The following is a 27,540-nucleotide window of genomic DNA, read 5'->3' on the forward strand; positions in this document are numbered from 1 at the left end:
GGGTGAAAACGAGTTCCCTTTCCATCAGGTTCCCCAGTTTGATGATTAAAAGACCCCATATATGACAGAATATTGGAGTCATCATATAACGATATATAACTACGTCCTTCTGCATCATAAGTGATCGAAGCGTTTAGTCGTTTCCCATGTTGATAAAAGCAATCTCCAAGATAAGAACCATCTTTGTCATATTCACTCCCAATACCATGACGATCACTTCTAGAAAACTCACCGGCAAACAATAACAATCCATCCTCATAAATTTCACCTTTTCCCTCAATATAGTTATCTTTGTACACACAACTTAGCTTACAAATACCATTACGATCAAATAGAGCGGCAGGACCGTTCCTTTTATTCTTCTTATACTCACACTCCATGGTATCTCCATCATGTGGATATGCAAAATGAATAAGACCTGGTCCTTCAAGAATACCGTTTTTGCGCTGAACAGTCACCGAATCCACTACATATCCGTGCAAATATCCTGTAAGAATATTATTGGAGTCGTCAAAATGGCATTCACCAGGCCACCCTAAAGGATGAGTTGAATCAAATACTGAATACCCTTGTCGCGCTCTGGGTTAAGAACCAGTTGAAGCATTTCAGCAAGTCTTACCACAGAATAAATGAATGACCAGTTCGAAGATATCCAATTCCCTCAAAAGACTTCTATTCGTAAGAACAGAGTGGATAGAGGCTGTACTAGAATCTAGCATCTCAATCACTTTGTTCTTGATTGTGTAGGGTCCTTATGAGTAATCCCTTACTACAGTTACTCGGAAGTGTAGCAAGCAAAGAAGGGTACAATCGATATGTAACTGCTGATTATGTGTAGACTGTTGAAGGAAGTCATGTATCGTATTCAAGAAGGAAGTCCCTTAGAGGTTATTAACAATATTGTCTTCTTTGCTCTTGACTCATCTGTTCTCTCTCCATTTGACTGGATCTACCCAAAACCTACATCTCTTTTTGTTGTTGCAAAGGTGTAAAATTCGATCTGATTATTATTGTGTAGGTAAAGTTGATTGACGATATCATGAAGGTAAAAGGACAAAAAACAGCAACAACAGATGTTGTGATCCAATGTATCAGCTTATTCTGTAGGAGATGCATTCATTTTTGAAGGAATTACTCTTTCCGAAGATTTCTCACATCAACACAACCAATCAGCCCTTTCCCGTAATAATGAATCCTGTATGATATTTTAGAACATCTATAGTGACGAGAAGAAGACAATTCTCAATACCTCTGTTTTGTCTCCTTTAACATATGAGTATGGACTCTATGTGATTACTATTGTTTAGAGAATCATTTGATATCCAGATGACTCGATGTTACATTCGACTCTTGCCCGAAGTTCCCTTTATCATGTTTTACGAGGAGTCTGGAGTTGAATATTGGATGACACAGTTCTTTGACACTACTGGAACAGAAACGATCACAATCATGGATAACCAGCAGTTTTACGCTAGTGAGTCAATTGCCACATTCATGAACCCTTTCTTGAAATCAACTCCAACAGAATCTGTTTCCTGCCGTAGTCTCTTTGTGCTCTCTTCCAGTTCACCTTCCTTGCCTCTTCATACACTTCTCCAAGAGAATCTTCCAGCTTCGTTTCTTGGTGTGTTGTATTCGTATCCTTGTGACACTGAATCTCCATCAACTCCCTCGCTCCAACCTCCTATGAAGGCTCCCTGTGAGATTTTATTACGCTACTCACTCCAACCGTATTCCTCCTTATTGCTCGAGTCGGACCGGTTGAATGATGAACTAACTGTGGTTCTCACCAATCTTCAGTCACTCACCAAACACTCTTGGCTGTGCATCGACCAAACTCTACTCCAGTCACCTTTGGACTATGCAGACTCTCTCTATCAGGCCGTTCTTCAGTGTTCTACTCCTGAGCAAGCGCTCACAACAGCTCGTGATCTTCTCTACGCTATTCCTACTCTGAAAGATCCGCCTACAATCGCAGAGAATCTTCATTCATCTCTGAGTGATATTGTTCTGAAAGGATTAGATGTTATTCGAGATGTTCTTGCTTCTAATACTTCACTAACGAGTTCTCGAATGCAAGAATGGTGTGCAGAGATTGATGCTGTGACAGACCTTCTCCAGATCGTATTAGAACATGGACTGAGAAGCATCACAGTACGTCTGCTTCGAGAACTGTCATCACGAAACATTCCTGTGACAAATATTCCAGTGATCGATGTATCAGAACAATCCTTAGAGAATCTAGATCCATGGGTTTCAAGTATTCATCGTGGTCTCCGGTTATTTGGATTCTATTGTTTGTTTGAGGTTTCAGTTTGTTCTGGGAACTTGAATCACATGTAGACAGTATTATCAAAGGCAGATCTACAATTCTGTAGTGACATCTTGTTGAAAGCAGTTCTGAACTCAGATTCTTCTGTGATACTTCTATTACTTCCACCAGATATCGCTGTTCATTTACTTACAAGTTTGTCTGCACCTGAAATGGTAATGCAGAAGAGTACCTATAAGGAGGGAGAAGAACAGAAGTTAGAATTGAATGAAACGGAGATGGAAACGATGAAGTTGCTGACAGAAAAGTCAATGTGGAAAGAACGGTACTTGACACAAGAAGAAGTGGGTGAGCTACAGAAGACTCTTCGATCTCATTTTAACGAAGAGATTGTTGCCCAAACAATAAAGAACTTTGAAGAACGGAATGTGTAAGGGAATGAGAACATGTTAATTGAATAGAGCAATGAATGTGCAGTCCGAGTACAGATACATTCAGGTTTCTGTGAAGTGTGGGACTACCTGCTTTTGTCTTGTTTGTTATGAGACCGAATTGCCGTTTTTGTTTCCCTCCCAAATTGGTATTCATCTGTTTCGATGAAGATACTGAATGTTGCAGAGAAGCCATCGGTAGCAAAAGAACTAACCGCAATTCTCTCCAAGAACCGGTGTTCTCGAGTATTGTTGTTGAAGAGGATTCACTATAGAGAAACGGACTGTCCAAGTACAATCCAGTCTTTGAGTTTTCTTGTCGAGTACTTACTGATAATGATACCATGGTGGTAACTTCATTAGCTGGGCACATGATGGAGTTAGACTTTCCCGAACAATTCCGGTACTTTTTCGTTTTGGCGTTCATTCTTAGGAAATGGAATTCAGTTGACCCAATACAGCTCTTTTCTCTTGAAGTGTACAAATCGGTGAAAGAAGATATGAAACAAATTTATCGTAATTGTTGGATTGAGTTAACAACTAGGACAAGTTCAGAAAGAAGCACGAGGATGCCAAGCACTTTGTTTATGGTTGGATTGCGATCGTGAGGGAGAGAACATTGCCTTTGAGGTAATTGAATGTGTTAAAAAGGTAAATGCCCGCGTTCACATCTTACGAGCTCACTTCTCAGCGTTAATTCCAAGTGATATTTGGAAGGCAATCAAAACTCTAACACCACCTGATGAAAACATGGCTAAAGCAGCAGATGCTCGTCAGGAGATTGATCTTCGGATTGGTTGTGCTTATACTCGATATCAAACATTGCTTCTGCGAGATAGTGTTCCTGAAGTCAATACAGTTGTTTCTTATGGACCGTGCCAGTTTCCTACTCTCGGTTTTGTGGTAGAACGTTACCTTCAGCGTCATGTATTCAATACTCTTTATTTTCACTCTAGAACTTCATTCCAGAACCATTTTGGACAATTGCAGTGACAATCGAATCAAATGATCCTTCTCAAGAATTAACTCCGAAGGAACGACAAGTAAAGTTGCGATGGAGTCGTAATCGCCTGTTTGACAAATTGGTGACAGTTACGTTATTTTCATTGATTGCTTCGGAGAAAATTGCTACTGTAAACAAGTAAATGATATCCATGAAGTGTAAGAGATAGATTGAATGAGAAACTGCGAAACAAATACAAACCACTTCCATTGAATACAGTGGAACTCCAAAAACGATGTGCTCGTTATCTGAAATTAAGTTCTGACGATACCATGCGAATCTGTGAAGCATTATATCAAAAGGGTTATATTTCGTACCCACGTACAGAAACCACATTCTTTTCCGATGGATTTGATCTCCAAGGGTTATTACAACTTCATGCTTCAAATCCAACTTGGGGTTCATATGTTCAGAATCTTTTAAATGGAGGGTTTATGAAGCCTCGAAAAGGAAAAGGATGTGATGAAGCCCATCCTCCCATTCATCCTACTAAACAGTTAGATATTTCGACTGCTGGAAGTATATGTATTGAATGAATGAACTTGTGAATACTAGGTTCCGGTTTCACTCCATCGCAAATCTTTTCTGTTTATGAGTATATTACTCGTCATTTCCTTGCTTGCTGTAGTAAGGATGCTGTACTAGCTGAAACTGAACTCCAAGTGGCGATTGGATATGAATGGTTCAATGCTCGAGGAGTAATCATCAAAGAGAAGAACTATCTCGATATTTATAAATACGAACGACAATCTGAGAATTCTCTTCCTCCATTCCATGTAGGTGAACAAGTTGGGATCATCGATTCTCATGTTGAGGAAAGTGTAACAACGGTACAGCTGGAGAATGCTTTTGATTCCATAGGCTCCAGAATTGTTATCAGAGCCTGAATTGATTGCAATGATGGATAAGGAAGGAATCGGAACAGATGCTACCATCTCCGAACACATTGCTACGATCCTCAAACGGAACTATGCAGAGAAGACTCCAACTGGAAGATTCACTCCAACCAACATTGGTCTCGCCTTAGTAGAAACGTAGAAACTGTGTTCCACTTCTATTGTAGTTACATGTATCTTGATTATCCTTTGTATAAGCCATTCTTACGAGCTCATATGGAACGAGAATGCAGTCAGATTTGCACGGGGATCACACATTATCAAGATGTTGTTGATAGTTGTATTGCAGAAATGAGGCAGGTTTTTTGTGATGTAGAAATAGTGGATATTTCTGTTATGTAGATATCGCGTCGAAAAGAACAGTTCAAGAACACATTCATTCAGTTCATGCATAAAGATATTCCTGAAGTATCTCTGTGTGTAGCCTCAGTGGCTACAGTAGTCGATGAGAGATTCTTCTCTTGTGGACAATGTGGAGGTGATGTCGCTCTGATGACACAGAAGAAAGGGTCAACGATGGTTCGTTATCTTCAGTGTAATTCATGCAATCTAGTACTATCATTACCAGGAAAAGGTACTTTAAATGTACTTCCACAAATCTGTCCAATTTGCCATTTTCAGGTGATTCGTGTTCAGAATGATTCTCAGTCTTATTCAATTTGTTCACATTGCTATAGTAATCCATCTTCTTCCAATACAATAGACATTGAGAATCTCCGTGTTGGAGCACGATTGACTTGTTTCAAGTGTACTGCATCTTGTCCTTTTGCTCAGCCACTCTCTACGCCCATTGGACCATGTTACGATTGCCGACATGGAGAATTGCAATTAAGACAATCTCGAAATGAGGAGAAAGTCACATCTATTCGATGTAGTAACAGTTCGTGTCGTTGTAGAGTATCATTTGCTCCAGAGAACATACGTTCTGTTTCCATGAGTGATCATGTTTGTCAGCAATGTCAAGGTTGGATTGTTCGTAGATTGTCACATAGACTTTCTGAATGTTTCATATCCATTGTTACGAATCGAGTTTGTTGATAGTACGATAGTTCCTGGTGGAGACTATTACTGTAAGATTTGGTATCGCTGATAATGTAGTTTGTCCCGCGGGACATGATCAACGATACCGAAATCATGGAATAACCTCCTTCAGACCTGTAACAATGGAAACAAAGCCATTTGTAGAGGCAGAGATCCAGGCATGTCGTGGTAAGGAACCTGTTCAATTGGAAGAAGAAGTGGCTGATGGAGTTAGTAGGAGAGAGAGAAGGGAATGAGACGTAGAATTGGCATGGTTGGCTCCTGTGGCTACACAGAAGAAGAATCCAGTTTCAGATGCTTCACAGCAAGTGAGAGCACCTCCACGTGCTTCAGTTCCTCCAAGACCGTCATTACCACCTCAGCAGTCGACTCCTCCTCCATACTCCTCAGTACCAACACGTGTTTCTGTTCCTTCACATCCATCATATGTCTCAACTCCTCAGTTACCACCTACTCTTCCTCAATCCTCCTCAGCATCTTATTATCCTTCCCCTCCACAATTATTCAGTCCTCAATACTCTGCTGCTCCTCCGCAATCCTCCTCGTTTCCTGCTTCCTCTCCTCCTCCTCGATCCCGACAGTCTCTTCCATCTGCTCCTCCGTATCCTTCACCCCAGTACTCCTCACAACCAGTTCCTGTCTGTTTCTGTGGAGATCCTGCAGCTTCACGTACTGTCACCAAACCAGGTGCCAATACGGGCCGCTCCTTCTACTGTTGCGCTCGTCCCCGCGAGGTCCAGTGTGGTTTCTTCCAGTGGGCAGACGCTTTACAGTCGGTTCCTCCTCGGTTGAACATCCAGTGTCTCTGTGGGCAACCAGCTGTGCAACGGCAGGTGAGTAAGACAGGACCTAATCAAGGTCGTTCCTTCTATTGCTGTGGGAAACCCCAGGATCAACAGTGTGGTTTCTTCCAGTGGGCAGATGAGGTTGATGGAAGTGGAAATACGACGTTGTTTCGTTCTCAGCCAGAGAGAAACACTTCATGCTTTAAGTGTGGGAAGAAAGGACATCTGGCTAACAATTGTCCATCTGGAAGAGAGAAGAAGGAACGGAAAGCTCGAAAAGAAACAGCTCGAAAAGAAACAACTCGAACCAAGAGGTATCATAGTTGTGATTGCTGGTAATAGTTCAGAAAGAATCAACGTCGTGGAAATCAGCATACTAGTGATTATCAAATGGATACAGAGAGAGTTGATTATGGAGATGTGGATATGGAAGAATTCCAAGGGTTTGATTGGGAAATGTAACATAGTTTGTGTTTGTTTATGGTTACATTATAAGAATAGAAGGAGTGACTCATGACTTGTTGTGAGTCGATAGCTTCATTGATGGATTGAATATAAACACTCTCCTAACAAACAAATAACAACACAGCTAAACGGTCAATGACAAGAGAGCTGACACATGCGATCTGCACTCACCTTGTAAGAACGGCTTCTCCAACAAAATAACAAATGCTTCGCGAATATCACCTCGTAGACGTTCTTGAATTGTCGGAGCTCCTACAATCAACCAAAATACCATATAAATACCGCAATTCCACAATTGCTCACAGCTTTCCACACAGATAGAAATGATGGTCTCACACACCGTTGTAGAGATAACAGAAGCAAGGAATTGGAATACGTCACCCATCACAGGATACTGACTCTGATGGACTGAGCTATACCCTAACGATTATTCCCTCTCAATATACACTCACGAGACGAAAGAACTTTGATAACCTTCACAAGGCCCAGTGTCATTGTTAGAACTGACCGAATGGTGTTGTCACCTTGCTGATTGAGACTTGTCCATGATTGGAGTAATCCAGAGGAATCACTCAACAGTCGTCGAGTTTGAGCCATCAGTTTGCTGAATTTAGAATCGCTTACCAGACGTTGCATACTACCATCTAATTCTGGAATTCCAAAAACAAGACCTACATTGTGCATACTGATACAATGGACAGAAAAGCTGGAGAATCATATCTGGAATGTGTGGTGCCTGGAGTAAGAGCTCACAGAGCGATGTGATGTACCTCGAATCTTGACTAATAAGTGCGAAATTCTGTGCTACATATGAAAATTCAATTGAAGGAAGGACAATGAAGAGATATTGCAATAAGAAGACGCGAAGAAAGATGAAAGATCTTCTGATTGGTAGAATCTCGGCTTTGTAATGAATTACGCATTAGTTCCAGTAAGCGATAAATCAATGTACTATCCTCAAGAAGAATCGTTGATCGATCTAAATGAGTAGATATGAGACAACTATACCTGATACCAATGCATCTAATATGTCTAGAATAATAACTTGAACTCGATTTGACACGGCACGTACACTTCCAGAAGAATCACTTGGATTGGTGTCTCCTGATCGAATAGAATCTTGTAGATCAACAGATTCTGATATAGTGAGAGGCAAAGTATCAATCATCAGGACATTTATCAACATTGATGGAAAGCGAAGAGATGCAAGGAGTTGATAATATTGTTTGAGTTCTGCTTCAGATTGACTTGCCATGTGATAATGAATGATATACGAAAACAGAGTTAACATCGACTCTGAAGGAAATTTGTAGAAATTGTGGAGTAGATGTGCTATATTTTCTTCTTGTTCGAGAACGGGAATAAGTGTTGCTACAAATCAACGAAAGAATGTGAGAAGAACGATCTTTGCTGATGCAGAAGAAAAGGAACTGATGAAGAAATAGAATAATATTGAACGAAGAAATCTCGTTAAGTCGATGACAAACTTCCGAAACTGTTGCAGCTTGGACGATTTCAGGATCAGCAGCTACAAATGAAGTAAATTTGATGTGGTTACAATTATAGTAAAGTAATGCGAACAGAGACATGACATAATCACTTAAAATCATATCTTGACTATGAACCTCCATTTGAATCACAGCTCCTGGAATCGTTTGAACTCCCTGTCCTGATTGCGAGTAATACGGAGAAAAGAGAGCTTCGTACAAGAAATGAAGAAGTTCAGAAACTTGTTCAGGGAATGTCTGAATCACTGTTTGGGTATCACTCACGAATAAACGGAGTAGATAGAGAAAACAAAGTTCCACGATTCGGTAGTAATCTTCATTCGAGGCTGCTTCAGGTACAAACGTGCGAATACAATTGAGAATCACAGTGACTCCGATTGATCGAAGTAATTCGGGATGATAGGCTTCTAGAGGTGAATGAAGAAATGAAGACTTACCATTGGAGACAATTTGATTTAGAATCACAAGAAAAAAACGACACATCGCAACAGTACATTCTCGGGTAAAGAGAACACTTAACTGGAAAATGATCCCATTGTTCACAAACCAGTCCATATTGTCGGCTAGTTGCATTAACATGCATACCATGGATAACGTCATAGTACATAACGAATTCCGACTTTGATCAGGTTGGGCAAGAATAGAGGAACAGATCTTGCATAAATCTGCCATTAGCGGTTTAGGTATCCTTAACACTACACATAAGCAAACATCAGCCGCAGGCTACCATCGGAAGATAACCGTTGCAAGTACACCAAGATAGAAAAGGAGACTGAGTTGTCTTCACGACGCTCGTTTAAAAGTCGAATAAGTAGTGACAGAAACCGATCATACGTTTCATCATCTTTTGGAATATCTAAACATCATACTCAAACCTGGGAGATACAATCCTGAATATCACAAATCGTATTGCAAACGATAAGAGAGGCTTCACTAACCATATGCTTTTCCATCTCCTTGTTGCTGGATGCTGCAACTAAGTACTGAAGTGTGTCAGATATCAACACCAAATCCTCCTTAGTAGTCACTGAGTTCGAATTCTCAGCAAACGAACATCTCAATAACTTGTACGCAGGAATAAGATATTGAATGGTTGTAGGATCGTTTTCATTGATAATATTTCGAATTTGCTGTACAGTGTCGATATTATCCGTCTGCATTGATTTCTCCTCTTTCAAGCTGGTTCAATACTTTCCAAACTAATCGCAGCAAAATAAACAAAACAGGACGATTGTCTGCAAGATGTGTATGATTTCTATAGAATTCTAAATATGTTGCCATTAAGTGACTTTGTTGACTCATAAACATAAATGAAATCGTTATTGAAGGGAATTACACATCGATACAAATCTATGATTTTGGAATGCCACTGATCAGTAAAGTCTGATAGCATATCTGCGATTCGATGAATCTTTATAGATAACAAGAAAGAGACTTCCGAAAACTCAATGAAACTGTTATAATGAAACGCTCTGGTCATTTCACCATAGCCTCAATCTCTTGGGTTTAGAACTCTATCGATATCTCAATAATGGGTTTCAGTATGTTGGACAGATCTGACATAGAATTGCTATTCTTTTAGAACTGTTTCTAATCATTTTGTTAGATGACGGTAATCGAGGAAGAGGTGGCTTCAATGGAGGAAGAGGAGGCCGAGGTGGTTCTCGTGGAGGAGACCGAAACAATTCTCGTGGTGGAAGAGGTGGATTTAACAGTGGTCGCGGAGGAGCGCGTGGTGGACGTGGAGGACGTGGTGGATCAAGAGGAGGAGCTCGCGGAGGACGCGGTGGAGCCAAAGGAGGAGCTAAGGTGACAGTTGAACCTCATAAGTATGAAAAGTATGTTTGATTTACAGATAGGTTTGGTGGTGTATATATTGCTCATTCGTCGAAGGAAGATATGCTATGTACTCTTAACTTTGCTCCTGGTTGTACAGTGTATGGAGAAAAGAAGATCTCTATTGATAAACCGGTACTCGTTGATAACTGGAGTTATGATTAGGGAAGTGCTGGAGAAAAGATCGAGTATAGACAGTGGAATCCCTTCCGTTCCAAGTTGGGAGCTGCTATTTTGGTATATGCATTTGGGGTTGAATGATCCATGTAGGGAGGAATTGGTAATATCTGGATGGGTCCTGGAAGCAAAGTATTGTATTTGGGAGCTGCTTCTGGAACTACTGTATCGCATGTATCTGATCTTGTTGGACCTGTAGGGATCCTGTAGTGTTGTTGAGAAATAGGAGGGAGTTGTATATGCTGTTGAGTTTTCTCATCGACCCGGTCGTGATTTATTGAATGTGGCAAAGACTCGAACAAACATCGTTCCTATCATTGAAGATGCTCGTCACCCTCTCAAATACCGTATTCTTGTGGGTCTTGTTGATACCATCTTTGCGGATGTGGCTCAACCTGATCAAGCTCGTATTGTGGGAATCAATGCCAAGTACTTCCTGAAGAATGGAGGTCACTGTGTCATTTCGATCAAGGCTTCCTGTATCGATTCAACTGCTTCTCCTGAAGCTGTGTTTGCGTCCGAAGTACAGAAGTTGAGAGAGGAGAAGTTCAAGCCGCTGGAACAGCTGACACTGGAACCATATGAGCGTGATCATGCTGTTGTGACTGGAGAGTATCGTCCTAACAATTGATCGTTTATCTGTGTTATATGATCTGTTTGAGAAAAACCTGCGATTGATAAGATTCTATTAGCAAACAATCCAAGTATCGATAACACCAGCCCATTTTGCTTATGCAGTGAGGATACAGGCACCTCCAGCAGCCTTGATCTTCTTCTCAGCCTATTCCATCATTTTCCATCTCAAAACACACAATGCTGCTGATGAACTTCGTCTTCACAATGATAGGTCTGTCGATATGACCTCTGCCCAGAAGCTTGAACACTCCATGCTGAGTCAAATCAATCATAGGAGCCTTCGATGTGTCCTTAGCAGCCTGTTCTCTCACCTCAGCGGGAACCAGACTCCACACCTCATCCAAGTTCATCGTGGGGCAGTACATAGCCTCACGGTTCAGATGGAAGTGTCTCATACCGACCTTTCCGAAGTAACCAGGATGGCTAGCAATATCAACACCTCTTCATGAACACTTACAACTTATCGAAAAGGATACGAGCATGGAGCAAACCTCCAGCCTTACCACGTCCAGAAGGATGGCAACGATGCTTTCCTAGAGATGAATGAAAACCCTCTACAACGTACCAATACGTCCGTGACCGGCACTAACGTGTCCTCTGGCCTTTCTGTTCTTGCTGAATCTAGTAGGCTATAAAATGGTGAGACTAGGTCGAAATCAAGATGGAGACTATCAATCTCCTAATTAACTTCCACAAAGATAGAAACCATTATTTCAACACTACATACCATATTCCTTGCTGGTGAAACCGATATCTACTGAGAAACCAGAAACCAAAGAGTAAGTGCAATGAGTATGAATAGAAAGCCGAGAAACCTACTGTCTCTGTATTGATATCATTTATTGCCATTCATTGCATTGGTTATTATCTCTTGAATGGTATGGAAGTTATATAGTTTACCACTTCTAAATGGATGTAAAAGACTCAACAACATCAAAGGAAATTCGAACAAACAGATTTATTCTTCTTCTGTTTCTCCATTGACAATCCTTATGTATGAGGCTTCTCCTTCTTTCCACGGAACAGAGCAAGGAGAGAAGTCTTGGAGACACATACCACCTTGAAACGGACTCCAGGAATATCACCCACAGCGTGACCGGAACGACCGAATCCAGCAATCAAGACTTCATCATTCTCATCCACAAAGTTCAGACAACCATCACGAGGAACGAAGGCAGTGATCTTCTTTCCATTCTTGATCAACTGAACACGGACGCACTTACGAATGGCATTAGGCTGCTTAGCTTCCACTCCACTACCCATCAATCACCAATCATCAATACCTACACCTTCTCAAGAACAATACCCTTTGCCATAGTGGCTCCTCCAAGGACATTAGCCTTAATCGAAGAAATGTTGTGTCCCTTCTTGTAAGTCTAGACGATTAAAACAATTAGCTGAGTTAATCACCTTATCAGCCCATCTCTCATTACGACGAACCACACGAAGTTTACGAGCAGCACGAATACCACAAGGTTTTCTATACAAATGGATGAGAAATCAAATCATCAGCAAGATGGCCAGATGCATACTTACCCCTTACCCATTTCAAATGAATAAAATCAACGGAAGAAGAATTCCTATTCTATGAAATCGATTATCATGCTGGGGTAAAATAGCAAAGGCAGGAAATGGATAACGTTCTGTCAGGAATTGATTATTCCCGCTTTCTTCGTTTCCTTTTGATGTACGATATTTCTCGATTGGAGGAGAATGGGTATCCCAACCTATACCCGTTGGCTTTGTAGGAAGTATCCTCATATTTTGAAACAACTTCCGTCTTCTGATTCGAACTCTCCCTCCACCACTAATGAAGAAGAAGAAGGAAAGAAGCGCAACAAGTCAAGCTATGTGTTTGACAACTTTTACATTGACATGAACGGCATTCTCCACGATTGTGCTCATGGTCAAACTCTCGGCACTATTCCCAGGAATAGTGATGATGTGTTTGAGAATTTACAAAAGTAAAGGCGATGAGGGAGTGTGATTCTAGTTATCTTGATCGGTTGATTCTCGCAGTAAATCCACGAAAGACATTATTTTTGTCTGTAGATGGTGTTGCACCAAGAGCCAAAGTGAAGGAACAACGAGGAAGACGTTTTCGAGCAGGAATGGTCGTTTTAGAAGGTCTTCATGATTCTTAGGAAGGAGAAGATATTAAACGCATTGAGAGCCAACTCAAGCAAGACATGATTGCTGAAGGGTTCGTATTTCCACCAGAAGATGAAGAGGAGGAGTCTTTCGACTCTCTGAATATCTTTCCTGGTCTTATTGATGTTTTATCATCATGTGTAGGAACACAGTTTATGAAGGATCTTCGTGTTTTCTTGGATTATTATGTCTCCAAAACTCTTCAAAGGAACCCTAATCTCCGTGATTTGAATGTTATCGTAAGTGATAGTGATGTTCCAGGAGAGGGAGAACACAAGATCATGGAATTCATTCGTTCACAACGTACTCAGCCGGACTATTCTCCTTCACAAAGTCATATCATCCATGGGCTTGATGCAGATCTCAGTATGCTCGCATTGTCTTCTCATGAGCCAAACTTCTCTATTCTTGTAGAACAACTTTTCTCTGCTCGTTGTGCAATCTGTGGAGCTCCAGATCACAGGTATTTGGAATAGGAAGGGACTTCTGTGTAGTACTCGCCAATGTGCCCAGCTTCCCCGCAAGAAGTTTGGAGCAAGCGGTAAAGCGGACCGCTTTTATCATCGTCCTCTTCAGATCATTCGTATCTCCACACTTCGTGAGTACCTTGATCTTGAGATGCGATCTGTATCCAATAATTTGAAAATGCCATATGATTTGGAGCGAGTAATCGATGATTACGTGTTCTTATGCATTTTTGTCGGAAACGATTTCCTTCCATCACTTCCTCTTCTGGATATTCGAGAAGGAGCTGTTACTATGTTATTGAACATCTATCGTCGTTTGCTTCCAACTTGGAATGATTATATTATTCGTCCAGGTGGTGATATCAATTATGTTCAGGTTCAAGCATTAATGCGTGAAGTCTATGAAAATGAAAACAATATCCTTCGCCGAAAACGGCTTTTCGGCAAATACACGGTGGGGAATCTAGAACGACCTACTGATCGAGATGAATCGAAAGAGTTAGAATCAGGAGAAGAAGAAAGTGTGACCCTCGTTAATTTGTTCATCAAGACGATGATTGATAATGTTGCTAAGAGTGGTAAGGAGAGTGTTGATTATGTGAGAACTATTCAAGTGTATGAAATTGAATCGTAAATCAGAGATAGATTTGATCTTCGTCTCCGTCAACTTGTCAAACAATACTTTGACAATGTACCGAAGAATGATGTTTCTAATGAAGCTTGTATTTATCTCTAGGTTGATTATAGTCATGCAAATTGGGCTGATGAGTATTATCGTAAGAAGATGGGAATCGAGCCTCAAGATCGGGTTTCCATCGAGCGAGTGTGCCAAGAGTAATGCCTCTTCTCTTGATGTTATCTAGATATATGCTTGGATTATCATGGATCATGCGTTATTACTGCAAAGGATGTGTATCATGGGATTGGTATTATCCCCAACATTATGCTCCTCTTCTACGAGATCTCTCTGCTATGAATAATGTGACTGTTTCCTTTACTCAAGGGAAACCGTTAAGTAAGCTTGAAGCTGGAATTGCTGTATATTCTCTCTCTCTTTCTCATTAATAGACTCGGACTCCTTTTGCTTCGATTTTGCCACCTGAACTGGAACAGCTAGTCTCATCTCCTAATTCAAAGTTAGCCAAGTTTTATCCCACTTCTGTATTTCCTTCATTCTATCTCTGATTCCTAGTTTACTATTGATGGGAATGGAAAGCGAGCTCGATGGATGGGTGTGGCTCGAATTCCCTTGCTGGATTTTGATCTTCTACATTCCGAAGTAGAACGCATTCGACCTACACTTCCTGCAGCTCTACTGGAGCGTGATCAATCTGGAAGCACATGTCTCTTCTTTCATAAGAATCACAGTGTATTGAAGTCTCTATATAAGGATTCTGCCTTTGAAGTACCTACTGGACCACATACGATTGCCGGTGTTCTGACTCCAACCAAGATGAGTATACATGCTAACAAAGTATTAGAAATAGAGGATGTGAAGTGTCTCGATGAACGATTTCCTAGAGTAGTAGTGAACAACGTGTTGTGTTGTTCGTATGAAGCACCGAAGATTGATGTATCCAAGTTATCATGTCTATTGCCTGGAGCTGTGAAGATGTCTAGCGAATTAGGAAAGCGAGATATGGAGATTCGGGAACCAAGGAATTGGATGGGTGTGACAATAAGTGATTTGGGTCGTGGATATGCTTGGTCTGATTATATTCAATTAGTAGTGTTGATATGAGAGTTTGAAGATTAGAGGTTCTATCATACGCGAGTAGAGAGGCAAATGACAGTGAAATCGTATTCATTGTTTCAGAAAATGCTTTGCTTTTCTCAGAAGGCATTGAGATATATTCACTAACGTCCTTTATCCTCTTTCTTGTTGCAAACAGATATCTTATCGGAACATTCTCCACAGGATAATAAATACAATAACCATAAATACAACTAAAATACAAATCCCCGAACTGCCCGATGCCGACATAGCTTCCCCTATTCTTGACATGGTACGTCTAAAGTCATTTCCAAGTCCTCCCATTGACTTTTCCTACACTTCAGACTCATTTAATAGAACTCACCATTTCGTCTAGAAATCGGTTCTGACTGCGAACTTCAGTACCAATGTCTACTGCTAACTAGATTCATAGGATACTGGATAATACCTACACTGCGAAGTGAATTCACTCTTTCGTTTAACAAAGCTACTCGTTCATCGTTCTCCTTCTCCAACAATGATTGGGTACTTTTATCCCGTTTGTTGATGCCCCCACTCTACACATCAAATTCACGTTCAAGTTCCTATTTCTAAGAGATCATACTTATCCTGTTGATTATTTCGACGCATCTCTTATATTTGTTGAGTAATAAGATAAATGCAAATCTCCCCCTTTTTTGTCATGAAACGTCCTTTGAGAAGAGAAGACGAAACATAGCTTAGTTGACTCTTTGTTCTGAAATCCATTGATTGACATGGAAGTAGAAGAAGCACCACTTACTCAAGTAGTCTCTTAGGTTCGTCTTTCAACTTGTAGAACACGGAAGCGGAAACGAATACTCCCGATTCGATTGATATTGTTTATTCTATTGAATCTGATTATTGAATAGGCTCCCGAAGAGATCCTTCAAGAAGTGACTGAGGATCTGCAGCACAATATTCCTATTCAAGCTGTCGATTTACTACTTGAAGCAGATATGATAGATTCTCTTACGGATATGAAAGAAGTCGACCAGACGAATGTGTGGAAGATTTGTCAGTATTTGCTCCGAATTGTATATTTCCATTATGAAGCATCTGAGAAAGAAAAGATATATAATGTATTTTGATTATGGATCTGCTCATTTTCTAGACTGTTTACACATTGTGTTCACGTTTCCATTTGTGGGTAGATCGTCTCATCTGTGCGATTGTGATGAAAAACGATCAGTTTGTGATTGATACGTTGTTCTTCTGGATTGTATTCATTTCCTAGTTTCAACGAATGTGATGATCTTTTAGCGAAGAAGCAACTGTGTGAGGTGATTGCTAAAGTCCGTCTCTCCCATTTGCTCCCATCTCAACCTGAACCTTTTTCTTCTATTCTGTCCTCCTCCTATCTCTCGGATTGGTATGAAGAGGCTGCAAAACAACTTGATATTGCATCTCCTCGTCTCCCTTCTTCCATTCTCTCCATTCCACAAGATGATCGCAATGTATGGATCACATGATTGTTTCATAACTTCTAGTATGCGAGTGAGAAGAAACAGGCTGCTCAAGCAATTGTTAATGGTCTGTTGAATCTTGGGTTTGATTCATTTTCTCGTCTTATCATTAGACATGGTTCTGAGCAGTATTTTAGGGATGAGTCAGGTCGATGGACGGATGGTTTTGAGAAGAACAAGGATACTGGACTTATGTTGGCTGCTGCTTCTATGGGTCTGGTACCTCATTCATTCTCTCTCTTATCCTTAGATTTATATGTGGTCTCCTTATGAAGGATTAAACATGGTGGTTTCTCTATTATCACATCCCTCACCCGATGTTCGGATTGGAGCTTCCTTAGCTGTCGGTCTTATAAACAGTGGAATCTTCAATCCTGCTGAGGATGTTACACTCAACGTTTTGTACTCACAACTCTCCACATCAATTCAGTCTTCATCTTCACGTAGTTCTTCAGCAGCTTATTCTGCTTCATTGCTCTCATTGGCTCTGACATATGCGAATTCAGCTCGATTAGATCTCCTTCCATTCCTTCTGGGAGCTATTCAGAATGGGTCTTTGGAGGTTGGAGTATGTGGAGAAACTGAGTCCTAGACAGCAGCAGCAGGATCCATAGCAGCTGGTCTCATATTCTGTGGTCGGAGGAATCCTGATCTGATAAGGGAAATGATTATCCGTCTTGCTGATATTAAAGCTGAGAATGAAGATTCAGTTTCTGCTCTAATGCTGGGACTTGGATTTGGAATGTTGTTTACTGTACTTGTGAAGCGTAGAAGTGATTCTTAGGGTTGCCAAACTGAGTATTCAAATCTTCCAGAAGTAGCAAATCTTCCTGAGGTCCCTCCTCGCTATGCCAAATTCATTCAGTTGTGTGTGATGGGTTGTAGTTATTTGGGATCCCAAAATATCATTGTTATTCATCAGGTCCTGGAGATGTTGAATCGAGAAGAAGCAGATTTGGTGGAAGCGAATCGACAGAAGAAGAAGGAAGAGAAGAAAGATGCAAAGAAGGATAGTCCAATTCAATCATCTCCATTAGCTGCCCTTGGTTTAGGATTCACATCTCCTCGACCTTCTATGAAGCCAGAGGAAGTAGCAGCAAAAGCTAAGGAAGGTGGTATTCCATAATTTCTCTCATATTCAGACAATGAATATCATTTGAAAATGATGGTGCTGGTGATAGCCATGATAGCTGCTGGTGAGCATGTGAATGAGGAGATGATCACACGAACACTGGAGCTTCTTCTAGTGTATTCATCCAAATCTGTTACAGAAGTCGTTCTGTTAGCAATCGCCCTTCTGAATGCCAGCAAGCCTTCTGTTACTATTGTTGATCAAGTCATGCGTAAGACAGCTGGAGGTGGCGAGACCAATGTATGTGAATTGTGTTGGCTCATAACTTGTAGGATTCAAACTCTTCCTCCTACAGAGTATTCTGTGTGTGACCACTACTTACATTTAGAGTTGTGTGAATGCTGTATTGGCTCTAGGAATCGTGGCCTCTGGATCCTGTAACTCGAAGGTGAATACACATCTGAAGCAGGTTGTGGAGGCTGAACGTCTGTATGCTACACTTTCAGGAGGTGAATTTGCTCAGGAGAAGGCCTTCTTCATTCATTTTGCTCAGGGTCTAACAAGTCTCGGACGAGTAGGAGTGATTGAATTCAATTGATTTGTAGGGATTGGTGACTCTTTCGCCAATGTGTGAAGATGGACAGGTGTTCAATTTTATTTCCTTCCTGTTTTTGCTCGTATCTGTCATGCCTCGTCTTTGTAACTCCAGTCGAATGGAGTCATCAGTCTTAATGTATTTGATGATGATGCTAGGAGCAGCAAGGCCTCGTTGTCTGATGCTCCTTGATCACAAACATGAGAATGTCGCTCTCAAAGCGAATATGCGTGTTGGTCAGGCTGTGGATACTACTGGACAGGCTGGAAGTGTGCGTAATGTGAGTGGATTCCAGACATTGGAATCACCTGTTCTGTTAGCTCCTGGAGAACGAGCTGTGATGGTGGACACAGATGAGTTCAAATTAGGATCCCATTTCTTGGATGGATTCATATTTGCCGAAGAGAAGTGATATGTTTGTTAGAAAACAAGACTCAACTACAACTTCAGTTCTTCCATTGGAATTGATTCTAAGGCTTCTTCACTCACTACAAAGGAATCCATATCACAATTCTTACGGTCCATGGTATTGGGTGTAGCAATTTCTTGAATCACAGGCTTGCTGAAGAGTCCACGTCCAATGTACTCAGCATTTACTTCAAATCCATCCTTTGCAGATTTCAACTAGAATCAAGACCAATTATCAACTCAAACATCTTTGAAATACTCAGCCTCGGTTGGCTGAGGTGGAGATGCAAAGTCTATTCTACTTCTCAATTCCATTCCGTATCACTCACTGATACTTATAAACACAATGAGGACAACCCCCTGCATTTGGATCAACACAGTTCTTATGAAATGAATGACCACAGAGGAAATGAACAGAAGGAAGGTCCAAATCCTGTTTGCATCCCTGACACTTCTTCTGCTGAATAATCTTTCCAACAGTATAAATAAAGGAATCAAAGGATTATGTTACAAGGATATGTTTTCACAGATTGCATTTCTTCCTCCATTTCCTGTATACTGGTCTTCAATTCCTTACTAGCTGCTTTATCTTCCTCTTCTAACTGTTGTTTCTCACGAATACACATTAGGATATATCGGCGAAGAATCCCCATATTCATATTCTTATTTCGAGCTAGAATTTGCAATGCCATTAAAGAAGGAACAATTTGATTATCATGAATGTATTGTAGAATGTCTAACAATTGATTTGTGTCTACAGTGTCCATTTCAGAGTAAAATGTTAACAATTGAATCCAAAGAGATTGTTCTTCGTGTCCATAGTCCTTACAAACTTCGATCACTTTCTCAGTATTGCCTAATTCCATGTAGTATTTTAGTAGCATTGAATACATTTGTAATTTGCGATACAGGTACAATTTTCCCTCTTTGAAGTCAACCATCTGAACTAACATCAGTGCTTGATCATCATCGTAATTCGCTTTTGGATTTTGCAAAATTGACATCACATCTTTCTGGTACTTCTCTTCAATTGCCTCCTCACTGCATGAATCACCATATTTTGCTATCATACTCTCTTCTACTAAATCGCGTCGTAAAAATAGTTCCAATGTCGTATTCCATAATGTCGAGTCACAATCTGAACGTGATTCTAGCATCGCACCTAAGAACTCCTTCAGCTGTTGTGGATGATCCACAAAACAGTGAATAAAGTTGTCAGGTATACAGCATCCGTTCAATATCTCATCTCCAACATCTTCCGAATATGACGAAGTTGGCGTAAAAGCCTCAGAATTCGGTGTACATAAATCGATCAAAAACGACGTCGTTTCCTCTGTTAGGTGTGTAATTAAATCTTTTCCATACAACTGCAAGGCACTTGACGCTAATTCTCCAGGTAATTGCTGAATGTACTCTAGAGCCTCCCGATAGTTCTGACGATCCTCAATTTGCATTCTCAAATACGAAGCATACAATCCATGTTTCTTAGATAGATGTAAAGCTTCTTCGAAACATGATGCTTTTCGTAACACTTCTACTGCCATCGAAATATCAAATCGAATTCCTTAGTTTGAGTTCTATTTGCTATTGCATACCTGCTTGTTCAGAATAAATGAATCGATGAAGTTTCTCTTTTTCCTTCAATTTTGTATAACAGTTGATCAGCAATGTGGTGTGTTCACTATTAGCGAGGTTTCGTTCATGTAATGCTTCTAAATATGAAGCTAATTGTGGCATTCGAGTAGCATCCAGGAATTTGCGAATTACATAGGATGGCTCAATATATCCAATCGTACGCTCGTATCTAATCATTATCCAGAGACAGAATCACTACTCTTCCATTGCTTCTTCATTTCGATCTTCTTCATACAAGTAATCACCATATCTATGATATATATGAACTACTATACATACATGCGATGAATATCCAAAAGACCATTGTAATCAATCTGATTACTTTGAGCAATTGATAGAGCAATCTCATACTGATGTTTCTCGAAGAGAGAATTCAGTTTTGTTTGTAAGTCTTTTTCCTTTAATCCAAACACCGTGTGAGTTCGTGTCACGATTAGAATCATGCCCCACACATTTAGAATGAAACTGATATATTCAGTTTTCCCATTACGAAACAATGTAACACCATATTCAATGAATTCATTTGCTAAGTTATAAATTGTTACCACTTGCTGACCATTCTCATCAAAACCACCTACCACGGCAGAATCTTTCACCATCATTACATATTTCTTCTTTCCAGAAATCGAATAACTTTTCAGTTCACCAGAAATACCCACAATCTGAAGTTCATTGGTATGACCAACTAAAAGTTGTCCTGGGGCTCGCAGACAACAGCAGTTCACATCACAACCTCGTTCTGAATCAATGGACACAAATTCAACTGATTTTCGCGAATTACGAGGGAACACATAAGCCCCGATTTCTGCAGTTGTAGAAACAAAGAGAATAAGAGTTTCTGCATTCTATCAATCACCTCACTCATCTATTAAAACCTCTGTACTGTAGGTAACAAAGAGATTGGTAATGGCCGAAGAGAAATGTGGAGGGAAGAGACTTAACATAGAATGAGTAGCGCGAATTGTGTCTCCCTGATAGTAGAATACACGGCCATTCATACAGCCAAATACCAGTAATTCTTCTTCTTCGTTCACAGCAAACGAAGTAATGACTTCTTCCTCCATGTGTTGGAATAAGTAAATGGTTCGAATACACTGAGGATTTCCATTTTCATCCAAATTACGCGTATTCCATACTTTGAGAGAAGCATGAAGTTCTGTATCTGAAGACTCTGCTTGAACTACGCTATTTAGCAGTAAATCTTCCAGAATCCAAGAATAACGATCACTCTTCTGCAGCTGAGCACGATATTGGTTAGCAACACGTCTGGACTCGGAAGCCACATATTCTGGACGACAGTCAACACAGTCTCCAACAGAATACAACAAACCAGATTCTTGACACTACATATGATTGTTTCTACCCAAAAGCCAAACCTGATACAGAAAATTAACACAATGATCATATGCATGAAATCTTTTTAACGAATAGATTTCATTGCACATGGTTATTCCTCCTTCCGAATCACCAAAGTAAATCATCCCATGACCACTCGTGGTACATGTAATATCCAATGTCTATTCATATCATATACAGAAATGAGAGATACTTGAAGCGAGAACAAATGGCTTGTTGGATCCGGAGATTGGACAATTTGTGTTGAGTAAAAGACGTATCGGTTCCACATGACAACAAACGACTCCTCTTCAACAAAACAATGAAGACAAACACTTCAATCTTTTCTTTTGAAGGTCGTATTAAGGAGATTAGATTGCAACAAAAAAAAGCAGAAAGCAATTTAGAGAAACAAACTCATCACGATCGGAGAGAAGGAGGAACAAATGATTCAGGAATTGCAGAATCTTTCAATTCGTTCTCCTTAATCTCGCCACTATCAGCTATATACACACGACTACACATAATCTCAGCTTACATTCCAAGACCATTTTGGTACTCCTTGAGGCGTTCCACATCGATCCATCATATATACAACATCCATTCCTTCAAGAACGGTACCAAAAGCAACCAGTTTTTTATCCAAATATGCTACATTTGCCTAAGTAACATTTCATCAACATCCTTACTGTTGTAATGTAAAAAGGACTTTGATTTGTATTTCTTCCTGCATTTGCCATAGCTATAATTCCCGGACGATTTTGAGACACTACAAATGTTTCATCATCGAACTTCTTCCCATAAATGCTCCAGCCAATACCTTCCTACAATTGGATACCTCATCAATTTGTACAGCTTGAACAACAAAATTGGGAATGATTCGAGTAAAACGACTGCCTTTGTATTGCATCGGTTTCCCAGTTTTGCTACTGTTGTATTCTCCTGTACATAGACCTCGGAAATTCTCTACTGTTCGAGGAGCGACCTCACCATATCTTTAGTGATTAGCAACTCCCTCACCTTACAGCCCAAAGATAATTCTTCCAACCGGTATTTTGTTGATATTAATATCCATGAACACTTTTGCAGTCACATTGAATACCTTCAACTATGAACTGCCAACTTATCTGTACTTGATTCTCTGCCCTGGTGCAGATAAAGATGATTGCCAGTAAAAGAAAACGACAATGCAGATTCCAAAACATTCATATGAACAAACAAATCAATCTGACTTATTTCGGATTCTCTCATACCATTGTTTTATTCGTTGTGACATAGATTCATCGCTTTGAAGTTGTCTGCAGAAGAACTCATATATGTAATTAATGGATCTCTACTCTATCAATACATCTAAACTTCAAATACGTTCCAAGCTCGCTTTGTTCCCGTTATCATGAAATCAACATAATCTCTGCTCTCTGGAAGCTGATCTGTCTACAATCAGTAATTTCTACAATCTTTCACATACATTTGTTAGTTGCAGTTGAGGACTTGAGGCAACAATGCGATTGTACACAGTATTATACTAATCAATGAGAAAAATCCATGTAAAACGAACTGAAAAACGGATTTGATCATTTAGATAGAAGAACCCAATTCCAGCGATAGCTGCACCGGTAGCGAAGGAAATTGTTCGATGAAGGAAAGCAAATCCCCTAATCTTTACAACATGAATGATTCCATACATGATACCAAATGACTGGACAACAAACAAACGAGAAAAGAGAAAAATAGACGCTACTGCGTTTGACATTTTGAAGGGTCATCTAAATCGAAATCCGAGAGTTTGCTCAGTTTAGCAGGTGATTGAACATCTTTTGTTCTTTTGATCGGAGTTTTTCTTCCAGGAGGCGTATCCAATTTTACACCACCCTTTCGTTTCAATTCTTCTACTTGCTGCTTCAGCTCATCAATCTTCACAGTCAATCGTAGATTCTCTTGTTCCAAAAACGCTCTCGAACTCCCATACGAACTAGTACTTGTATTATTCTGTGCCTCTCTTAGATCTCCTTCCAACTCTTCAATCTTCAATTCACACTCTTTTACACGCTTCTGAGCCAACTCCAGCTCCTCTTCCACTTTCATTTTTGCTTGCTTCGCCTGAACGGCTTCCTGTGTTGCCTTTGCGTTCTTCTCCAACAAATCCTTGTTCATAGCTTTCAATTCATTTTTCACTGTGATCACACGACGAATCGACTCTAATCGTTCCTGAGTCATCTTGGTTTTCTCCAACTCCTTGTTCCGAGAGCGAAGCTTCTCATATTTTGTCTTTGCTTGACTCAAGGACTGACTCAGACGCTCATTATAGTGTTCTAGCTTCTCTGAGTATTCTTTCAATAGTCCTAACTCACTCTCAATGGTTGTTACTCGCTCCTTCATCTCCATAAATTCAGTATACTTTGACTGGATTGTCTGCTGTAAGCGTGTGCAACGGTCATTCGCCTCCTTCAATTCCTTCTTTAACGACACCACTTCCTTATCATCCTCACATATCTTAGAGACTCGCTTTCCTTCTGGAGATAGAATGGGTTCCTTCTTAGGACGCTGAGGTGAAGGTGATGAGTGAGAAAATGAAGGTGTTTCCATTGCATCTGACATCTCACTATCCTCTAGAGAAGCCTTCTCTGTTTCTTGTCGGGCCAACTGCATCTCTGACTCCATAGTTGCCATTTTTTCTCTCAACAGGGATAGTTCTGATTCTAGTTTCGATTTCTCCTCCAGAATTCTCTTCACTTCTGCCTCTAGATCTGCGATTCGGACACGACTTCGTTCGTTTGCATCTGTTGCTACCGCCAAAAAAGCTTCGCTTTCCTTCAACTCCCTCTGTAGGGAATCTGCTTCACGATATCCATCAGCATACGAACCACGTAACCCTTCCAATTGATCCATCAATCGTTGAACTTCGGCTTGTGATGCTGCTTTCTCACGTCGTAAGAGACATAACTGTTGTGTGAGAGTATTCAGATCATCTTCATCAAGGACTTTATTGGTGTCCATAGCCAGAATCTCTTCATCTGAGCACTGAATGACACGTTGAAGTGAACTCATCTCTACCTGAAGTTGTTTTACCAAGAGATTACTAGAGTGCATTGACTTCTTCACTTCTCCAAGCTCATCTGTTAAGGACTTTTTCTCCTTTTCAAGAGCAGAAACAGACTTGTGAAGTGATTTGTTGACAGTCTTTTCCTTCTTTTCCAACAGAGTAATCTGAGTTTGTAGTGCATGTATCGTGGCTTCCTTCTGATGCAGTTGACTTTGGAGTTCTGTTAGCGTCTTTTCCAGTTCCCGTTGAACAGACTGGAGTTGACTGTCCTTCTCCTTCAGCATCTCTTCATCTCTTCGAATCATCTCCTCCTTCTCCTTCTCAAATCTCGTCAGAATCTCCTCCTTCTCCTTTTCTAACCTCCTCAGAGTCTCCTCCTTCTCTTTCTTCATCCTGGTCAAGTCTTCTTCCTTCTCCTTCTCCATCTTTGTCACAATCACATCTCTATCTCGATTCATTCTCTCTATCACTTCCTTTTTCTCTTGTTGTCCTTTCTCTACTGCTTCTTTCAATATCTCAACACTCTCCAAGGACTCTTGAGCCAAAATTCTCAATTGTTCCGTCTCTTGTCTCCACTCTTCTGCTTGCTGGATTCGACTTCGTAGCGAACCTCGTTCCTCTTCCAACCTCTCCAGCTGTTGGCGAAGCGCAGTCATGTCACTCTGCAATTGTTCCAACGATCCCTCTAACTTGATTTTCTCCTCCAAAAGTGACTCCTTTTCTCTGATTGCTGTTTCCTTCTCTAATATCGCTCTATTACATTCATCTTCTCCATGTTTCACTTCTGTCTGTAACTCCATTGTTGATTCTTGAAGCGATTTCACTTCAGGAATCAACACAAAGAGTTGTTCTGTCATACGAGCGTTCTCAGTCTCTAACTGTTCCTTCGCCTTCATTACCTCGTCTAGCTGGTTCTGAAGCGAATCTCGTTCTCGTTCCCATTCCTCTTGTTTCTTCTTCATCTCATCATTAGACCTTCGTAATTCCTTCATCTGATTTGTTATCTGCTGCATGACCGAAGATAAATCCTGTGGTTCATTCAAAGAAGTTCCAGCTTCTTGATAAGCCTCAGAGAGTAAGGACATATGCTTTGCTACCAGCAACCATTCCATATTCTGCTTTCGCAACCTCTCCAACTCTTGTTGCGCTTGCTGGAGTACTCTCTCCTCCTCTTGTTGTCGTCCCAATACCTCAGTCAATTGTTGCTCCAATTCATCTACTTTCTTCTCAGAAACTCCCAGTTTATTCAATACTTCGGTGAGGGTTGATTGGAGGTCCTGTTCTCTTGCCTGACTCAGTACTAACTCTGCTTCCACACTCGACTTCTCGGTCCTTTGCTTTTGGAGTAACAGTTCCTTATCATGCATATCTCGACTCATATCCTCCAAACGAGTCTGAACCTCAGTCCACTCACGATCTCTCTGTTGGAGAGAACCACTATCCTCTACAGACGAGGAACCAGCTTGAAGCTGCTGCTTCAGAGTTTCATTCTCTTTTCGTAGCTTCCTAATGAGTGCCTTGTCATCCAACACTTCATTCACCTTTGCTGCCGTGTTCACTGATTTGGCTCGCTGAGCAAACTTCAAAGTACTTACTGTCTCCATCTACTCGTCAACACTCTCGTCTTCTCCTACACAAAACGAGGAGGCTGGAGTTACACAAGCAATAATCGCAGTACGGGCGTTTCCATCTAATGAAGACTGGAGAAGACGAGTAAGTTTGCTGTCACGATAACTGATATGACTGTTCTCTGCTGTTTTGCTTGCCAGCGCTGAGATTACACGAGATAAAACAGACAGACTCAGATTGATCTTTCTGGCTTCATCCAGAGTCTCGCCTGTTGCTCCTGTGTACTTCACACTCTCCGAACCAGCAAGATCCACAAGAGATAACTGGCTCACCAACACACCTCCAGGATCTGAAGAGGCTTCAGCGAGGTCTGGTCGCAATCGACTTTCACAAATGATACGAAAGATAGTATGAGAACGGCTGGACTGCTGATTCATGTTAGTGACTCCTACATGACGATTCTTCTCACCAACTTGCAACAACTACATATCAACATCTCATCTCACTCCGAACTGTAAGCAAGTCATTATAATTGTGAATTACTTCTTCTCGTGATTCCACATAGACTCCCCGTTCATAACTTTCACGAATACGCAAATTTGGAGTGGAAGGATCCAATAAATCCTTCACTTCTTCTTTATAAATTTCAACATACGAAGCTCGCAGAATAAACTCACGAGTTTTTGTACTCGCTACATAATCAAAGATATCTTTGGAAGCTAAATAGAGTAAACCTGGAGAAGATTCATCTCCATGCATTGTATACGTTTTCCCTGAGGATGTTTGACCATAGGCAAAGATCGTTCCTACAATAAAATGACACATCGATAAAGTTACCATTGATTCCCTGAACAAAAGAATCAACAATATGCTTCCCAACCCCTTTGTAGACATCTTCAGTGGTGGATTCATGTCCAAATACACAATCTAAAGGATAGTAATAAGCTTAGACATAACCATACCATAGGAATAAATCGAATTTGGGATTACACTATCTTTCTCATCCACTTGGTGAAG

General features: G+C 40.6%; 13 protein-coding genes across 13 annotated transcripts; 7 read left to right on the top strand and 6 right to left on the bottom strand.

Annotated features, from left to right (window-relative positions):
- Positions 1 to 629: 629 nt before the first annotated feature.
- On the top strand, positions 630 to 1,307 carry JH06_3284 (hypothetical protein; the record flags this gene model as incomplete). The annotated part of the gene is given in 7 exon segments (XM_014673913.1): positions 630 to 678; positions 698 to 731; positions 748 to 832; positions 849 to 986; positions 1,019 to 1,075; positions 1,108 to 1,182; positions 1,212 to 1,307. The coding sequence occupies 7 exon segments, from the start codon at positions 630 to 632 to the stop codon at positions 1,305 to 1,307; spliced, it is 534 nt and encodes a 177-aa protein (XP_014529399.1).
- Positions 1,308 to 3,203: 1,896 nt separating this feature from the next.
- JH06_3283 (DNA topoisomerase) lies at positions 3,204 to 5,185 on the top strand (the record flags this gene model as incomplete). The annotated part of the gene is made up of 10 exons (XM_014673912.1): positions 3,204 to 3,219; positions 3,248 to 3,333; positions 3,355 to 3,630; positions 3,660 to 3,844; positions 3,876 to 4,225; positions 4,262 to 4,536; positions 4,568 to 4,740; positions 4,770 to 4,902; positions 4,945 to 5,121; positions 5,156 to 5,185. The coding sequence occupies 10 exons, from the start codon at positions 3,204 to 3,206 to the stop codon at positions 5,183 to 5,185; spliced, it is 1,701 nt and encodes a 566-aa protein (XP_014529398.1).
- Positions 5,186 to 5,765: 580 nt separating this feature from the next.
- Positions 5,766 to 6,890, top strand: JH06_3282 (DNA topoisomerase 3-alpha; the record flags this gene model as incomplete). The annotated part of the gene is made up of 3 exons (XM_014673911.1): positions 5,766 to 5,856; positions 5,887 to 6,742; positions 6,776 to 6,890. 3 exons carry the CDS (start codon positions 5,766 to 5,768, stop codon positions 6,888 to 6,890), a joined length of 1,062 nt encoding a protein of 353 aa, XP_014529397.1.
- A 127-nt stretch (positions 6,891 to 7,017) lies between these two features.
- On the bottom strand, positions 7,018 to 9,682 carry JH06_3281 (hypothetical protein; the record flags this gene model as incomplete). The annotated part of the gene is made up of 12 exons (XM_014673910.1): positions 7,018 to 7,145; positions 7,176 to 7,313; positions 7,340 to 7,537; positions 7,569 to 7,697; positions 7,729 to 7,872; positions 7,902 to 8,264; positions 8,296 to 8,421; positions 8,452 to 8,808; positions 8,839 to 9,096; positions 9,129 to 9,257; positions 9,288 to 9,555; positions 9,593 to 9,682. The coding sequence occupies 12 exons, from the start codon at positions 9,680 to 9,682 to the stop codon at positions 7,018 to 7,020; spliced, it is 2,328 nt and encodes a 775-aa protein (XP_014529396.1).
- A 250-nt stretch (positions 9,683 to 9,932) lies between these two features.
- Positions 9,933 to 11,045, top strand: JH06_3280 (rRNA -o-methyltransferase fibrillarin; the record flags this gene model as incomplete). The annotated part of the gene is made up of 6 exons (XM_014673909.1): positions 9,933 to 9,946; positions 9,967 to 10,239; positions 10,261 to 10,372; positions 10,403 to 10,474; positions 10,508 to 10,588; positions 10,887 to 11,045. 6 exons carry the CDS (start codon positions 9,933 to 9,935, stop codon positions 11,043 to 11,045), a joined length of 711 nt encoding a protein of 236 aa, XP_014529395.1.
- A 458-nt stretch (positions 11,046 to 11,503) lies between these two features.
- JH06_1065 (60S ribosomal protein L27) lies at positions 11,504 to 11,759 on the bottom strand (the record flags this gene model as incomplete). Its single annotated transcript, XM_014673888.1, is given in 3 exon segments — positions 11,504 to 11,583; positions 11,612 to 11,729; positions 11,745 to 11,759. 3 exon segments carry the CDS (start codon positions 11,757 to 11,759, stop codon positions 11,504 to 11,506), a joined length of 213 nt encoding a protein of 70 aa, XP_014529374.1.
- A 574-nt stretch (positions 11,760 to 12,333) lies between these two features.
- JH06_1066 (40S ribosomal protein S23) lies at positions 12,334 to 12,597 on the bottom strand (the record flags this gene model as incomplete). The annotated part of the gene is made up of 3 exons (XM_014673889.1): positions 12,334 to 12,426; positions 12,461 to 12,530; positions 12,587 to 12,597. 3 exons carry the CDS (start codon positions 12,595 to 12,597, stop codon positions 12,334 to 12,336), a joined length of 174 nt encoding a protein of 57 aa, XP_014529375.1.
- Positions 12,598 to 12,763: 166 nt separating this feature from the next.
- JH06_1067 (exoribonuclease) lies at positions 12,764 to 15,529 on the top strand (the record flags this gene model as incomplete). The annotated part of the gene is made up of 9 exons (XM_014673890.1): positions 12,764 to 13,014; positions 13,044 to 13,167; positions 13,195 to 13,664; positions 13,696 to 14,191; positions 14,405 to 14,493; positions 14,532 to 14,706; positions 14,737 to 14,829; positions 14,861 to 15,394; positions 15,425 to 15,529. The coding sequence occupies 9 exons, from the start codon at positions 12,764 to 12,766 to the stop codon at positions 15,527 to 15,529; spliced, it is 2,337 nt and encodes a 778-aa protein (XP_014529376.1).
- Positions 15,530 to 16,137: 608 nt separating this feature from the next.
- On the top strand, positions 16,138 to 17,992 carry JH06_1068 (26S proteasome non-ATPase regulatory subunit; the record flags this gene model as incomplete). Its single annotated transcript, XM_014673891.1, is given in 11 exon segments — positions 16,138 to 16,167; positions 16,200 to 16,241; positions 16,273 to 16,482; positions 16,515 to 16,609; positions 16,638 to 16,857; positions 16,891 to 16,949; positions 16,980 to 17,085; positions 17,117 to 17,434; positions 17,459 to 17,620; positions 17,651 to 17,733; positions 17,752 to 17,992. 11 exon segments carry the CDS (start codon positions 16,138 to 16,140, stop codon positions 17,990 to 17,992), a joined length of 1,566 nt encoding a protein of 521 aa, XP_014529377.1.
- A 36-nt stretch (positions 17,993 to 18,028) lies between these two features.
- On the top strand, positions 18,029 to 18,945 carry JH06_1069 (26S proteasome non-ATPase regulatory subunit; the record flags this gene model as incomplete). The annotated part of the gene is made up of 4 exons (XM_014673892.1): positions 18,029 to 18,249; positions 18,271 to 18,301; positions 18,327 to 18,512; positions 18,544 to 18,945. 4 exons carry the CDS (start codon positions 18,029 to 18,031, stop codon positions 18,943 to 18,945), a joined length of 840 nt encoding a protein of 279 aa, XP_014529378.1.
- Positions 18,946 to 18,971: 26 nt separating this feature from the next.
- On the bottom strand, positions 18,972 to 22,203 carry JH06_1070 (vacuolar protein sorting-associated protein 11-like protein; the record flags this gene model as incomplete). The annotated part of the gene is made up of 11 exons (XM_014673893.1): positions 18,972 to 19,021; positions 19,052 to 19,157; positions 19,188 to 19,239; positions 19,271 to 19,410; positions 19,469 to 20,505; positions 20,537 to 20,745; positions 20,776 to 20,826; positions 20,856 to 21,421; positions 21,452 to 21,919; positions 21,953 to 22,093; positions 22,126 to 22,203. The coding sequence occupies 11 exons, from the start codon at positions 22,201 to 22,203 to the stop codon at positions 18,972 to 18,974; spliced, it is 2,898 nt and encodes a 965-aa protein (XP_014529379.1).
- Positions 22,204 to 22,440: 237 nt separating this feature from the next.
- JH06_1071 (peptidyl-prolyl cis-trans isomerase CYP19) lies at positions 22,441 to 22,986 on the bottom strand (the record flags this gene model as incomplete). The annotated part of the gene is given in 4 exon segments (XM_014673894.1): positions 22,441 to 22,572; positions 22,601 to 22,735; positions 22,750 to 22,906; positions 22,937 to 22,986. 4 exon segments carry the CDS (start codon positions 22,984 to 22,986, stop codon positions 22,441 to 22,443), a joined length of 474 nt encoding a protein of 157 aa, XP_014529380.1.
- A 662-nt stretch (positions 22,987 to 23,648) lies between these two features.
- JH06_1072 (kinesin family-like protein) lies at positions 23,649 to 27,348 on the bottom strand (the record flags this gene model as incomplete). Its single annotated transcript, XM_014673895.1, has 3 exons — positions 23,649 to 26,558; positions 26,589 to 27,005; positions 27,037 to 27,348. The coding sequence occupies 3 exons, from the start codon at positions 27,346 to 27,348 to the stop codon at positions 23,649 to 23,651; spliced, it is 3,639 nt and encodes a 1,212-aa protein (XP_014529381.1).
- Positions 27,349 to 27,540: the final 192 nt, after the last annotated feature.

The sequence above is a fragment of the Blastocystis sp. subtype 4 genome (assembly GCF_000743755.1).
Source record: "Blastocystis sp. subtype 4 strain WR1 chromosome Unknown seqid_0024, whole genome shotgun sequence".
In the NCBI taxonomy this organism is placed as follows: domain Eukaryota; class Bigyra; order Opalinata; family Blastocystidae; genus Blastocystis; species Blastocystis sp. subtype 4.